This window comes from Rhinatrema bivittatum, chromosome 6 (genome assembly GCF_901001135.1).
Source record: "Rhinatrema bivittatum chromosome 6, aRhiBiv1.1, whole genome shotgun sequence".
Lineage (NCBI taxonomy): Eukaryota > Metazoa > Chordata > Amphibia > Gymnophiona > Rhinatrematidae > Rhinatrema > Rhinatrema bivittatum.
Window position 1 is genome coordinate 272,928,466 of NC_042620.1, and position 14,218 is coordinate 272,942,683.

General features: G+C 46.5%; 1 protein-coding gene across 1 annotated transcript in view; it reads left to right on the forward strand.

The window, feature by feature from the left end:
- Window positions 1-14,218, forward strand: part of ZMYM3 (zinc finger MYM-type containing 3) — a 453,384-nt gene that overhangs the window by 291,751 nt on the left and 147,415 nt on the right. Inside the window, 1 exon segment of the mRNA XM_029607228.1 lies at window positions 4,264-4,436. Coding sequence (XP_029463088.1) covers window positions 4,264-4,436 — 173 coding nt within the window.

Here is a 14,218-nt window from a genome sequence, read left to right on the forward strand (position 1 = left end):
GCTTCTGACAAACAGATGTTATATACCTTCAAGTGCTATAAACGTTTGCGCGATTTAGTATGGAGTTTAAAACTATCCATCTTTAGTGTAATATCTTTACATATGTCACTCAGTGTCACCTGATTATAATAATTCGTGGCTAAAGCTTGTTTAACGTTCTTTCAGTATAGCGTCTACAATCGGAACGGGGTATCGTGAGTAGTGTTTTTATGCTATGGCCATAATATAATGATTACATATTTCTCAGGACAGTTTTGACAGGTTGCTAAACATAATATCTATGCGGTTTTTTTAAATTATGGAAACATTTTTTTAATTATGAAAAACTTTTTTATTTATGCGAAACGTTTCTTTAGACTGCAGTCAGAAACTATAGTAATTATTATGGAATATATGATGCTCATATTATTTTTTTCTGTTCACAGCTTTAGTTTCTTCCTATATTTTCAAATTTGGTGACTGCGCAAAGTGCATTGACTAATACACTAGTTTATACAACAGTGAGAGTTATATGCAGAACTAAGGTAATCACTTTTTTTATATATTAACTTATGAATTTTTATTATGAATATGAATATGGAAATAATCAGTAAAATCTTTATTTAATTTTTATTCATTATTATCTTGCTACAAATTGTATATAATGATTTCTATTTTGCTACATAGTGGATTTTTTTAGTTTCTTTTTTATTTATGTATTGTGTTATGACCATGTATATTTCAATTTTTATTATATAGGATATGTAGATCCAAATAGTCACCAACTGTGCTTTGAGGTAATACGAATTTCATATTCAATTATTTCAATCAAGTATTTGATAGATATTTGATTTGTATGGTTTTAATGTATTTATAAAATATTTCATTTTTAAATTTTTTAGCCCCTGATGCAGCCTTAATTGGCGAAACTCGGCCGGAGTCGGGCTTTTTAATAAAATCTTTCCACGGTGTAAGGCTGTCCCCTTGTTGTTTTTTGCTTTGGCTACGTGGGACCTCCTCCCGATTTGTTTTATTGGGCATGTTCCCTCCTTGGCTATTGATAGGCAGAGTGTTCAGGCATATAAAGACTCATCGTGGAAAGGTGATCTTGGTAGCTCCAGAGTGATCACGGTGGCAGTGGTTTGCTGACCTGGTAAATCTGGTGGTGGATGGAATGTTGCAGCTTAGGCATCTTCCCAGTGTTGCGTCCGTCTGTTTCAGACGGCTTCGACCCTTATGCCTCACCTTTTTCTCTGCTCTCCCCACTAGCCTTGGGAAGATGGCTACCGCCGTGTCTGCAAGCCGCATTCTCCGGCGTCCCCGGAACGGCTATGGCAAAGCCTCACGCCATGTTTATCCTAAGGAGCTCCTGGGGTGCGTGCGTGTGTGCCACCATGCACGTCTTTAACCACGTCATGGACTTAGTTTTTGGGTACTTGCCAGGTACTTATAGCCTAGATTGGCCACTGTTGGAGACAGGATGCTGGGCTTGATGGACCCCTGGTCTGACCCAGTATGGCATGTTCTTATGTTCTTAATTTGGTCTTAAGAGCCTTATGTAAATCACTTTTTGAGTCTTTAAGAAGGACATCGTTGAAAGACCTCACCCTGAAGGCAGTCTTTTTGATGGCAATCTGCTCAGCAAGATGAATTTCTGAGCTTTTATCATTTTGGGACCCTTTCCTTCAGTTTTCAGAGGATGGGGTTTCCCTTTGCATAGTGACCACGTTTTGACCAAAAGTTGTTTCTTCTTTTCATTTGAGTCCATCCGTAGAATTACCTGCTTTCCTGAAATTGGAGTTTTCTTCACATGCCCAAGACCTCCATGAGTTGGATGTGCGTAAGATTCTCTTGTACTATTTGAAGGTCACCAACAATTTTCGCAAGACTGATCATTTGTTCATGCTTTTTTAGCGGGTGTTACAAGGGGGGAAAGCATCAAAAGCATCTATTTCCAGGTGGATTAAGGGAGGATATTGCTTCCGCTTACATATGTAAAGGCATTCTGGTTCCAGAGGGGCTATGGACTCATTCCACTAGAGTGCTGGCTGCATCCTGGGCTGAATATCAGTTGGATACACTGTAGGAGATTTGCAGGACTGCGACATTGTCTTCATTTGCCAACCATTACAGGTTAGATGTTTGGGCATCGAACTCAGCTGGCTTTGGAGAGAGTGTGCTGCGAATAGTTCTTTTGGGTTCCTGCCCAGTTTAGGGATGCTTGGTCACATCCTATGCATCTAGACTGATCTGGGGGATGATAAGGAAAGGAAAATTGGTTCTTTCCTGCTAATTTTTGTTCCTCAAGTTACACAGATCTGTCCAAAGACTGCTCTTTCTCTGTGTGAATATATGCCAGAAGTTATCATGTTATGATGTTCAAAATCATCTATAAACAAGTGGTTACCTATTTCACAGTTTCTTTTCCCTTGCTCGTTCAAAAATATGTGGGGAAGGGAGGGATTGTTATTTTGAAGACTTTTTTTTTCTGGGATTGGGTTCAGATCATGCTGAGAGACTGCAGGTGGAATATTGTCTTATGTTCCACTGTTACAGTAAAGCTTTTTATTCTCTGTCTCCATCTGCTGGTAGGGGAGAAATACCCATGTGTCTGGACTGATCTATTGGACTCAAGGAATGATAGTTTAGTAGGTAAGAACCAATTTTCCCTCTGGGAAGGATATCATGTGGTTCTCTCCAGTATCTGAATGTAATCTGTTTTGAAGTGTCAAAAAGCAGAATATAAATCATATAAATAAATACATTTCAGCAGGCCTAGCTCTCATGCTTTTCATAACATCTGTTCCTTGGCATGAGACTTAAGAAATGTAATAAGGAACGTCTGGGGGCTGCTATTCCCATCGCTTTTTGGCCTGGTGTGTGTTGGCCTCTATCTCGGTTTTGCATCCAAGACTGCCAGAGAAAGAAGCTCTCGTAACATTTGTTCCAGGAAGTTCAATGCATTATTACCCTCCATCTTCTCCAGGATCCCCACCACTCTAATGTTAAAGAGTGCCTGGGCATATTTTTCGAATTGACATCTTTTTCTCCTAGTGCAAAAACTTGCTTATGGCATGAGATGAGTGAATTTGCACTGGTTGGCTCCCAGTATTTAAGACCAGTACCTGCCACTCCAGCACCTCCACCTTGGGCACATCCCTCCCAGCTTCTCATTATCAAGTTCTTAACCGAAAGTGTTGTTTAAGAAGCTGACCCTCTGATCCTTTCTCTGACATCAAGGTCATCAGGTCTTGTACCCCAGTGCTCTGCTGCTCCTCCGGCCTGCATATTCCCTGGGCTTTTGACTCTTTGGCCTCCCAATAATAACCATGATCTGCCTCTGTTGTGCCCTGATTTCTCCTGGAGTTCTTTGCAAAATAATCTTGTGGGAGTCCCAAATTTTCTCAGATGCATTGTTCACTGCATTGGGGAGGGTGGGACTGGGTGAGCAGAGAAAACACCCACAAAACGGGGTGTAATGATCTGACATAGAGGTGCTGAGCACAATTCTAGTGCTCTATCAGGCCGATGCAATACAGTGCGCTCAGCCAATCGTACTGGTTAACCCGTGGTTGGACGCACATTTTGTACGTGCGTCCACAACCTCTTATGCAATAAGGGTATTAGCGTGTCCAACCCCTCACAAAGCTAATAGTGTTCATCACATGTAAATTCCTGTTGATGAGGCTATTAGTTATTACCTCTCAATGCAAAAAAAAAAAAAATGTGAGCCCAACGTACATATTTTACCCTCAGAAATTATTGGTTGCCCCAGAGCAGGCGTTAAGTTTTGAGGACCCACTAAAGTTGACAGAAAAGCAGAAAATACTGCTTTTCTGTAGTTCCTCCAATTAAATATCATGGCGATATTAAATCAGAGGAACTTAAAGAAGAGTTAGGTAAAAATAAATAAATGTGCTTGCAGTCAAGTTAGGATAAGGGGCGCTCAATTAAGTTCCTCTCCTGGGCATCTGCTGTCGGAGGTGCTAGGGTTGCACAGTTTACCCTAGCGCCTCCTTTTTACCATTGGCAGCCCATTTGCATGTTGTATCAGGTGCCTCGAAGAGGTCGATCGGCGCGCGTTAGGAGAGCGAGTTTTCTGCATGCCAATATTGCATTGGCCTTGTCTAGGGGTAGAAAGATGCAGTGATCTGACATAGAGGAGCTGAACACTGTTGCAGTGCTCTGTATGGGGGTGGATAGGTGCTGGCTACTGTTGAGTTGTACCAGCCAGATGAACTGCTATCTGTTGTGTGACTTTTAGCTCTGTCCTTGCCTTTTTAGGCTGTGTGCTTCTGTATAAACAAGATTTCACAAAGAACTTGGGACTTTGCTGTATCACCTGTACTTACTGCTCGCAGACGTGCCAGCGTGCGGTCACTGAAGAACTAGATGGCAGCACTTGGGACTTCTGTAGCGAGGACTGCAAGAGCAAATACCTGTTATGGTACTTTAAGGTTAGTGTATACTCTGGCAACCTAGAGGAAGCCAAATGGAGGACTCTTTAATTATTGCAGACAGACTGGCACATACAGGGCAATATTGGGAAGAAGGCTAGCGATTTTCTATTTTCTATTTGTTTGTGCTGTAACTCACTCAGAGTTCTTTGTTTATTTTTATTTATTACCTGCCTATTTTGAATAAGAAATTAACTCAAAGCAGTTTACAGTACAATTAGAGTAGCAGCAGATGAGCATTGGCCATTTGCAGCTTTACAGTAATTAGTGTAAGCAATTTAAAGTAGCGGCATTTAGACATTTCAGTTTGGGTGCTTAACAAATACTGACTACATTCTACTGACTAAGTTTATAAAAATAGTTAACCAGATAAATTAATATTTGGATGCACATTCAGATAAATTCTAGCAGGCTAATAAGTTTGGGGCAATTTTGGGGGCATAACTGGGAAGAGTTGAGTTAGCCATCTAAGTTAAACAGCTAGTTCTGATATTTAGAGTTAGCTGGATGACTTAGCTGGCTAAGTATAGTCAGGCCAAAGAGCTGTCCTAAAAGTTAGTGCGGCTGCACTATTGAATTTACCTCCAACGTCAGCTGGCTAAGTTTATCCAGCTAACTTTGCTATCCGGACTATGCCTGAATATGGACCTCATAATGGAAAATACTAGTGATTAAAATGTGGAATTAGATTACATGTGTAAATATTTGTAGCAGTGTTGCTTAAACTACAAATCTAAGGCATTTGAAGTGAAGCCAGGTAACAACCCATAGTTCTTTAGTGTCTTTGTGTTCTGGTTTTAGAGTTAAATATGTGACAGAAAAGCCAGGCTTTTAGTTGTTTCCTGAAGTGACAGTAATCAAGTATTTTTTTGATCCCTGCTAGAAGGGAATTCCAAAGGGTGGTGCTGCTACTAAGAAGGATCTGTTCCTGGTGTCTGTTCTTTTAATTGATTTTGAAGATGAAATTGACAACGAGGATTTGAGTGAGGATCTTAATGGTCTAGTTGGTATGTTTGCAGATATCCTTTCTCTCAGGTAAAGAGGCTCATCTGCTCTTAGCGCTTTGAACATAAATGCCATTTCCTAGCGTGTAGCAGATGGACTCAGGACCAATGGGTATAGTGTACTCCTGTTAGCAGTTGAAGATGGATCAGATTTCAATCTGACGTCAGCCCCTAGTACATATACCCCTGCAGGAAGTGCAGTGCTTCAGTATTTTCCGTCTCCATAGCAGTTAGGGACTATCTGCACGCTCTCAGAGCGTTAGACCAAATTTAAAGAACAAAACCCGAAATTTAAAGAAGAAACCTACCTGAAGACGAGCCCCGCACTCCTGCGGTGATACCCTCGGGTCCCTCCCCCAGTTGAGTTTCCCGAGGTGATTTCCGTGGTCCCTCGGAGGTGAGCCTCGGTCCGGTGGCCGATTCGCGGCAGGGACCTAGCCCCCGAATCCTTGGGCGCGGCGTAGAGGCAGCCTCGGTCCGGCGGCCGAATCGCGGCGAGGACTTAGCCCCCGATCTCGGGCGCGGCTGAGAGGCAGCGGGTGCACTCCTGGAGCGCGGCGGTGAAGGTATTTGCCCTCTCCCCCCGCAGCCGGAGACCATCCGGGGCGAAACCGGGAAGCGCCGAAAACAAGGTAAGGTGGAAATCTTCTACTTTAAGCCGGTCTCCGAAGATCGAGGAGGAGCACAGGTCGGCGATCGGAACCTGTGCCACCGATCGCCAGGCCCCGGCTGTTCCAGGGTCTGCCCATGTGGAGACCCTCCGAGGAGGTCGCCATATTACTCGCCATCGCCATCTTGGCCCTGTTTGCTGCGTCGCCCGCCGTCCGATCCGAGCACTCAAATTAAGCTAAGCGCACAAAATTACTTGTGCGCTTAATCTTAGGCGCACATAAAACCTTACGTGCATAAGTTACGCGCACAGAACAAGGCGCACATCTACGGCTAGGCGCACATCTGCACGCACATATCAGACGCAATGGAGCGCATAAGAGCTTACGCGTCCACAGAAAGGGCACCTCCAGAAACAGGAATAAAAGCTCAAGGCCTCTGCCCAGCATGCCACATCAGAGCCGCACAGAGTGAGGAAGCAGACGCACTATGAGCACACTGTGAGGAGGCCCTGGGAGATCCAGGTCAGGGCCAGCCCCACCCAGGGCCCAGTGCTAGCTCCTCAGGGGGCACCCCGGACCTGGCAGGCCCCAGTGAATCCACTCCACAGAAGGGGACCCCCAGGGAACCGGCGCCCCTCAACTTAGACCCTGCGTCGATCTCTTGGGTGGAGTTGTTTAAGGGGATTCACGCCTTTGTCAAAATGCAAACTGAACCCCGGGCGGACCAGCCATATGCGCCACCGGAAGACCCTCATGCCCCAGGACCCTCGAGGCCTAGGTACAGGCTCCCACCACCCAGAAGCCCCACCTACGGGAACACGGATTTCTCCGAAGAGGAAGTCAAGCCCCTTTAGGAGGGGGAACTCCCCTCGGGGACGGAGCCACACCGAACTATGAGACGCTTCTTCACAAAGGATGAGCTTCCGGACCTGGTATCCCAATGCCTATCGGAGCTCGCTATCCCGGACCAAGGCACCTCGGGGGAACCTAGAATGAACCCCCTGCTGGAGGGCCTTCGACAGACGTCTCGCCATTTTCCTGTCTTACAGGCGGCACAACAGCTAATTGACCTGGAATGGAATGCTCTGGAGTCCTCATTCAAAGGAGGTCGACCCTTTTCGGCCATGTACCCCCTGGACTCAGCGACCAAGGAACTTCTGGTGTGCCCTAGAGTGGACGCCATAATCTGCGCGGTCGCTAAGCGCACTACCATCCCAGTGGAGGGAGGAGCAGCGCTCAAGGATGCACACGACCGGCGCCTGGAAGCCATACTAAAACAATCATTTGAGATGGAGGCCATGTCCCTGCAGATTGTGGCCTGCTGCACCGTGGTGACACGTTCCTGTTTATCCCAAGCCAGAAACAACACCCCGGGAGAAGACATGGAATCAGCACTATCATTCCTCACTGACGCGGCTTCCGATCTAGTGCGCACAGCAGCCAGAGGAGTGTCGTCCACAGTGGCAGCCAGGAGACAACTCTGGCTTCGAAATTGGTCGGCTGACGCCTCCTCCAAGACACGCCTCACAAGACTGCCATTCAAAGGATCCCTCCTCTTTGGCAGCGAACTAGAAAAACTGGCCAACAAATGGGGCGACTCCCCATTACCTCGCCTGCCGGAAGACAAGACGAAGAGAAACCAGCGTCCCTTCCCCAGGTCCTCCAGAGGCAGAAGCTCACAGCGCTTCAACCCTTACAAGAGCAACTATCAAGCGCCCCGTCCTACAGGCAGGAACCAGTCCTTTCGAAACAAGCACAGCAAGAGGGGAACCAGCTCAGGTCCAGGCCCCAGCCGCACCACACAATGAGATTCAGCCGACCCATCCAAGGGAAGAAGCCATAGGGGGCAGACTAACCCTATTCTACCGCAGATGGGTCGAGATAACTTCTGACAAGTGGGTCCTAGCCATCATCCGAGAGGGGTACTACCTGGACTTCCTTCGAACCCCTCCGGACAAGTTCGTGGAATCTCCCTTCCACGACCCCCGCAAGAGGGTGGCAGTAGAAGCTACACTGACCAGATTTCTGGCTCTCGAGGCCATAACCCCGGTACCTACACAGGAAATAAATACTGGATATTACTCCATCTATTTTATCGTACCCAAGAAAGAGGGTACATTCAGACCCATCCTGGACCTCAAGTTGGTCAACCGACACCTAAGGATCCCACGCTTCCGCATGGAAACCCTACGATCAGTCATACGTGCAATACAACCAGGAGAATTCCTCACATCCCTGGACCTGTCGGAGACCTACCTACACATCCCAATTCATCAGGAACACCAGCGCGCTACCTATGCTTCAAGGTCCTGAATCGTCACTACCAGTTCCGGGCACTACCCTTCGGGTTAGCCACTGCACCCCGGACGTTCACCAAGGTAATAGTAGTGGTGGCGGCAACACTCAGGAAGGAAGGAATCCTTGTTCATCCCTACCTGGACGATTGGCTGATCAGAGCAAAATCACCGGAGGAAAGCCGCCAAGCAACCAGCAGAGTCATAACTCTACTGGAAAGCCTAGGTTGGGTAGTCAACACAAACAAGAGCTCCCTACAGCCCTCGCAGTCGCTGGAATACCTAGAAGTCCGATTCGACACCAAGGAAGACAAGGTCAGTCTGACCCCTACGAGGAGATCAAAGCTGTGGAACCGGCTCCAGACCTTGCTGAGCGCCTCCCGTCCCACAGCATGGGATTACCTGCAAGTCCTCGGACTAATGGCATCCACACTGGAAGTGGTGCCATGGGCACGAGCCCACATGAGGCCCCTGCAATGCTCACTTCTATCACGGTGGAGTCCACGATCCCGGAACTACACCGTACGTCTACCACTACCGGCCGGAGTACGGACCCAGCTACGGTGGTGGCTACAGATCAGCCACATAAGCCGGGGATCAAGACTATCCTCCCCAACCTGGACCCTGCTCACCACAGATGCCAGTCTACACGGGTGGAGAGCACACTGCAAAGAGCTAACTGCCCAAGGGCGGTGGAACAAAGAAGAGGCGGGGTGGAACATCAACCACCTAGAAGCACGGGCGGTCAGACTAGCCTGCCTGCGGTTCGCCCACAGACTTCGAGACAAAGCAGTCAGAGTGATGTTGGAGAATGCCACGATGGTGGCCTACATCAACCGGCAGGGCGGAACCAGAATCCAACAGGTGTCCTTAGAAATAGAACGTCTGATGGCTTGGGCGGAAGCAAATCTCCAGGACATCTCCGCCGTCCACATCGCCGGGAAGGACAACACCACGGCAGACTTCCTCAGCAGGGAAAGTCTAAACCCAGGAGAATGGAAGCTATCACCCACAGCCTTCAAGATGATAGTGAATCGGTGGGGGACTCCAGACATGGACCTTCTAGCAAGCAGATCCAACGCTCAAGTAACCAGATACTTCAGCCGCAGGCGGGATCCGCAGTCCCAGCGGATCGACGCCCTGGTACAGGCCTGAACACCGGGGACCCTGCTATATGCATTCCCTCCGTGGCCCTTGCTGGGCACAATCATTCACAAGATCCAGCGGCACAGTGGGCTGGTTCTTCTGGTGGCCCTGGACTGGCCAAGAAGACCCTGGTATGCAGACATGAGAAGACTACTGGCAGGGAATCCACTACCCCTGCCTCCACACAGAGACCTGCTACAACAAGGTCCCATCCTCCACGAGGATCCAGCTCAATTCTCTCTTACAGTCTGACCATTGAGAGGGCCCACCTGAGAAAAAGGGGATACTCAGGGGCAGTAATAGGTACTCTCCTCCGAGCATGCAAATTCTCCACATCTCTAACATACATAAGGATCTGGAGAGTCTTTGAGGCCTGGTGCGAAGACCACAACGTCAAACCACACTCCTCTAAAGTTCCCATGATTCTGGAATTCCTACAGAATGGCCTACAGAAGGGTCTGTCCCTCAACTCCATCAAGGTACAGGTAGCCGCATTGTCATGCTACGGCTCCAGGAGTGAGGATGACAGCATAGCCTCGCACCCAGATGTATTACGCTTCCTGAAAGGAGTCAAACACATTCGCCCACCACTAAAGTGGCCAGTGCCCCTGTGGAACCTCAACCTCGTCTTGGAGTTCCTAGTGGGATCCGCCTTCAGACCCCTCTGAGGCCTGTTCCTCCGTCTGTTAACCTTGAAGACTGTGTTCTTGCTGGCCGTGTGTTCGGCCCGCCGTATCTCAGAGCTCAGGCACTGTCCTGCCATGAGCCGTTCCTCAGACTCACCCCGGGGACCATCCAACTACACATGGTTCCCTCCTTCCTCCCCAAAGTGGACTCACACTTCCACCTCAACCAAACCATATCATTACCGACGATGGAAGGTTTGAAGAAGTCGGAAGAAACCCGGTCTCTACACCATCTCGACATCGGCAGACTTCTATCCAGATACCTGAAAATGTCAGAACCAGTACGAAAGACGGACCATCTGTTTGTCCTTCACAGCGGGAAGAAGCAAGGCGAAGCGGCCTCGCGGGCAACCATTGCTCGCTGGATCAAAGAAGTCATCAAGGCGGCCTACGTAGAAGCGGGAAAACCACCACCCCTACAGGTCAAAGCACACTCTACCAGAGCTCAGGCGGTCTCCTGGGCAGAAACCAGAATGCTGTCACCTGCCGAGATCTGCAGGGCGGCAACATGGTCCTCCATCCATACCTTCTCCAGATTCTACCGTCTGGATGTTCAGGCTCGGGAGGGGACAGCATTTGCAAGAGCAATCCTAAGCGGCCACGAGCAGCCTCCCACCCAGTTCGGGAGTAGCTTTTATACATCCCATTGGTCCTGAGTCCATCTGCTGCACGCTAGGAAATGGAGAAATTACTTACCTGATAATTTCATTTTCCTTAGTGTAGACAGATGGACTCAGCAGCCCACCCTCGGCTGCCGTTATACATGGTTGTTCATCGAAACAAGGTAAGCCATGTTTTCCTTTACATAGGGCATCCACCCTGCCGGGTGTCGACGCTTTCCGGTTGAGGACACTGGCGGTCTCCAGCTATAGTCAATCAACCAGTTCAAGTTAATCAAGTTAATCAAAATTAATCACATTTTTAACGTTACAACAAGGTTATCAGTTAACCACATTAAGTTAATCAATCGGTCAGTCACACATATATCCATAATGCTTTGCAAGGAAGAATACTGAGGATCTGCACTTCCTGCAGGGGTATATGTACTAGGGGCTGATGTCAGATTGAAATCTGATCCGTCTCCAACTGCTAACAGGAGTACACTATACCCATTGGTCCTGAGTCCATCTGCTACACGCTAGGAAATGGCATTTATGTTCAAAGCGCTAAGAGCAGATGAGCCTCTTTACCTGAGAGAAAGGATATCTGCAAACATACCAACTACACTGTCTACACTAAGGAAAACAAAATTATCAGGTAAGTAATTTCTCCATTCATTCCTGAGATGATAGTGCAAATCTCAGTTGTGGACAGCAGGGCACAATTGGACCAGCTAGGTGTAACAGTAGAAGAAAATGATTGTGAGAAAAATGCAGGGTTAAAGCTGTCAGTCAGTAAGCTTGAAAATTTTTTAATAAAAAAACAAGGCAAATTGCTTACAAACTGCAACTGTGGGCTCTAGCATGTCTGTTTTTGGGAGTTGAACTAAAAGAGTGAACAATACAAAACAACTCATGGGGTCTCTAAGCAGCCAGGTGATACATTTTGTAAATCCTTGTCAATAGTTGCCTTAGGGGCCATCTATAAATGATGTCACACTATTTTGGCATGAAATCAACCCCCACCCCCTGATCTTGTCACACTTTGTCACAAATCTCCAAACACCCTTTCAATTATAATGTCACAAAGTTAGAACTCCCCCTTATATTAAGCTGCAATACTAAACTGCAAAAATTACCAGTCCATGTTTTACTCAAGCAAAATAGCATTAGTATTGTACACTGTTTAGGCATTCATCATGCTCTGCAGTCATTTTGTATTTTAATTAAAACTGCTCAATGTTGCAAAACCAAATAACTAAGATGCTGAACTGTTTTGTTGCAAGAACTATTTATCCTGCCATGGCTACGAAAAGTGATCTGCCATTGTGCAAACAGGAATGCTGCTGACAGAAACATCGTTTTCTGGAACAGACAGTCCACATAGATCTAGATCATCTTCATCTTGCCACTCCACACTTTGTACATTCTCTGCATGTGCAATGATCACCATCAGCTCACTTTGTTGATGGGCAGCCACTTTCAGTGGTCTATCAGTTTTGGTTGGAAATGCCTGTTGTTTGTGTGTTGCTGTTTGGCTTCACAGCATCACCACAGAAGCAAAATATTGATGACATGTCTTGCATAACCTTTCACTCAATACTGACTGGACTGATGGACAATACAGGTCATATGGAATACAACAAAATGTAGCTGAATGATGAAAAATATTGTTCACCCTCAAACCCAAAGCTACAAAAAGTGGTGGAAACTTGTGCATGCTTCCAACTGTTGGGCATTCAGGCACCCTAAGTCCTTCACTTGTTTGAACAATAAGTAAAGGAGGTGGAAGAAATCTGTAATCACATTGAAATATGAACTTAGCTTTGAGTAATTAAACTTTTTGAGCTGAGGTCCCCCTGCTATTTGTGCAATAGGTTGGGGGCCCCCAAAATTGGTGGTGGGGGGGGGAGGTGCACAAATGCATTGGCCCCCAGGCACCAGAGGCCCTTGCTATGCCACTGCTGCCGTGATAGCAAAATGATGTTATGACTTTGAATTTGTGATGTCTCTATATACTCAGTCGCTGTCCCCGTCCCCCCCCCCCCCCCTGTCGGAGCATGACGTCATTTATGGATGGCTCTATATCTGGTAAACCTTTGTAAAGTGCATTGCTGTAGATCAGCCATGTGGTTACTGTAGCATGCACCACTGTGAGAAAATGTATCTTCTCGATGAATGGATGTAGTCTTCCTAAATTTCTTAATTGAGGAAGGCAGCCCTTTGGTGCTTGGATTTGTGGGAGTATGAGTATGGTGAGTTCTGAGTCCAGTGGGACTCCAAGGCTTTAGCAGGAACCCATAGGTGCTGAATGAAATTTTCAGATCAAGAGCTTGTCTGTTATTTTGGACCCAGAAAATCTCAGTTTTATTGGGATTTAGGTGCAGTTTGTTTTTTTGTCTACTCTTGTAGGGCTGCAAGAGAAGTGCCAAGCATCTTTATGGCTGTTTACAGGTCTGCATCCATTGGTAGCACAAACTGGACTTTATCCATTTAAGTGTAGGTTTTTATGTCAAAATTATGGATCAGCTGTGCTAGTGGCTTGAGGTATATATTGACTAGTACTGGTGATAACATGAAGTCTTGGAGAACCCCACAGTCTAATGTCCATGGTGCTGACATGTGGCCAGTGAAATGTGCAGTTTCTCTATCTTACAGAAAGGACTTGAACCAAGTTAAGGACCTTACCGCTTAGCCTGGCTTCTGCAAGTTGAAAAATAGGATGTTATTGAGCTACGGTGTCAAATGCTGCATAGAAATCTAATAGCACCAGCACTGCTGCTGCCTGGCATCTAGCACGTTACCTTAGGAGATCATCCAGCAGGGCGATGAGGACTCCCTCTGTTCTGTGGCCTTTCCTGAATCCATATTGATACAGGTCCAGCCATTTTTATCCAGCTAGCCAGTCATTCAGTTCAGCTCTTACTGACTGTTCTATTAATTTTCCTAAGAAAGGAATGTTAGACATCGGGTAGTAGTTTTCTTTTTTGTCTGCGTCCAAGCTTCATTATTTTTATTTTTATTTTTTTATGTAGCTGTACTACAGCTTTTTTTAGGTCTGTTTGAAGCATGCCCTCAGGGAAACATTTATAATTTTGGTTGCTCAGACTGTGAGGCCTTCATTCACTAGCTCTATTAGTTTTGATGAATATGGATCAAGGATGCAGGTTGTTGGACACAGGACAGTTAGCATCTTTCTGAGATTATCTTCTGTGACTGAGATGAAAGAATTCCACTTATCTGGTATGATTGGCATCACCAAACTTATCTTTGACTCCGGGAGAGGGATGTCTTGATACTGTTGATGAAGGACTTTTTATTTTCAAAGAAAATAGCATTTTTGTTTACTGTTAGTTTGGGTAGGACTGTGGGAGTTTATGGTAATGGTTTTGTCAGGTCATTTACAATTGCAAATAATTTCATGGTTGGGTTTGGGGCTTGT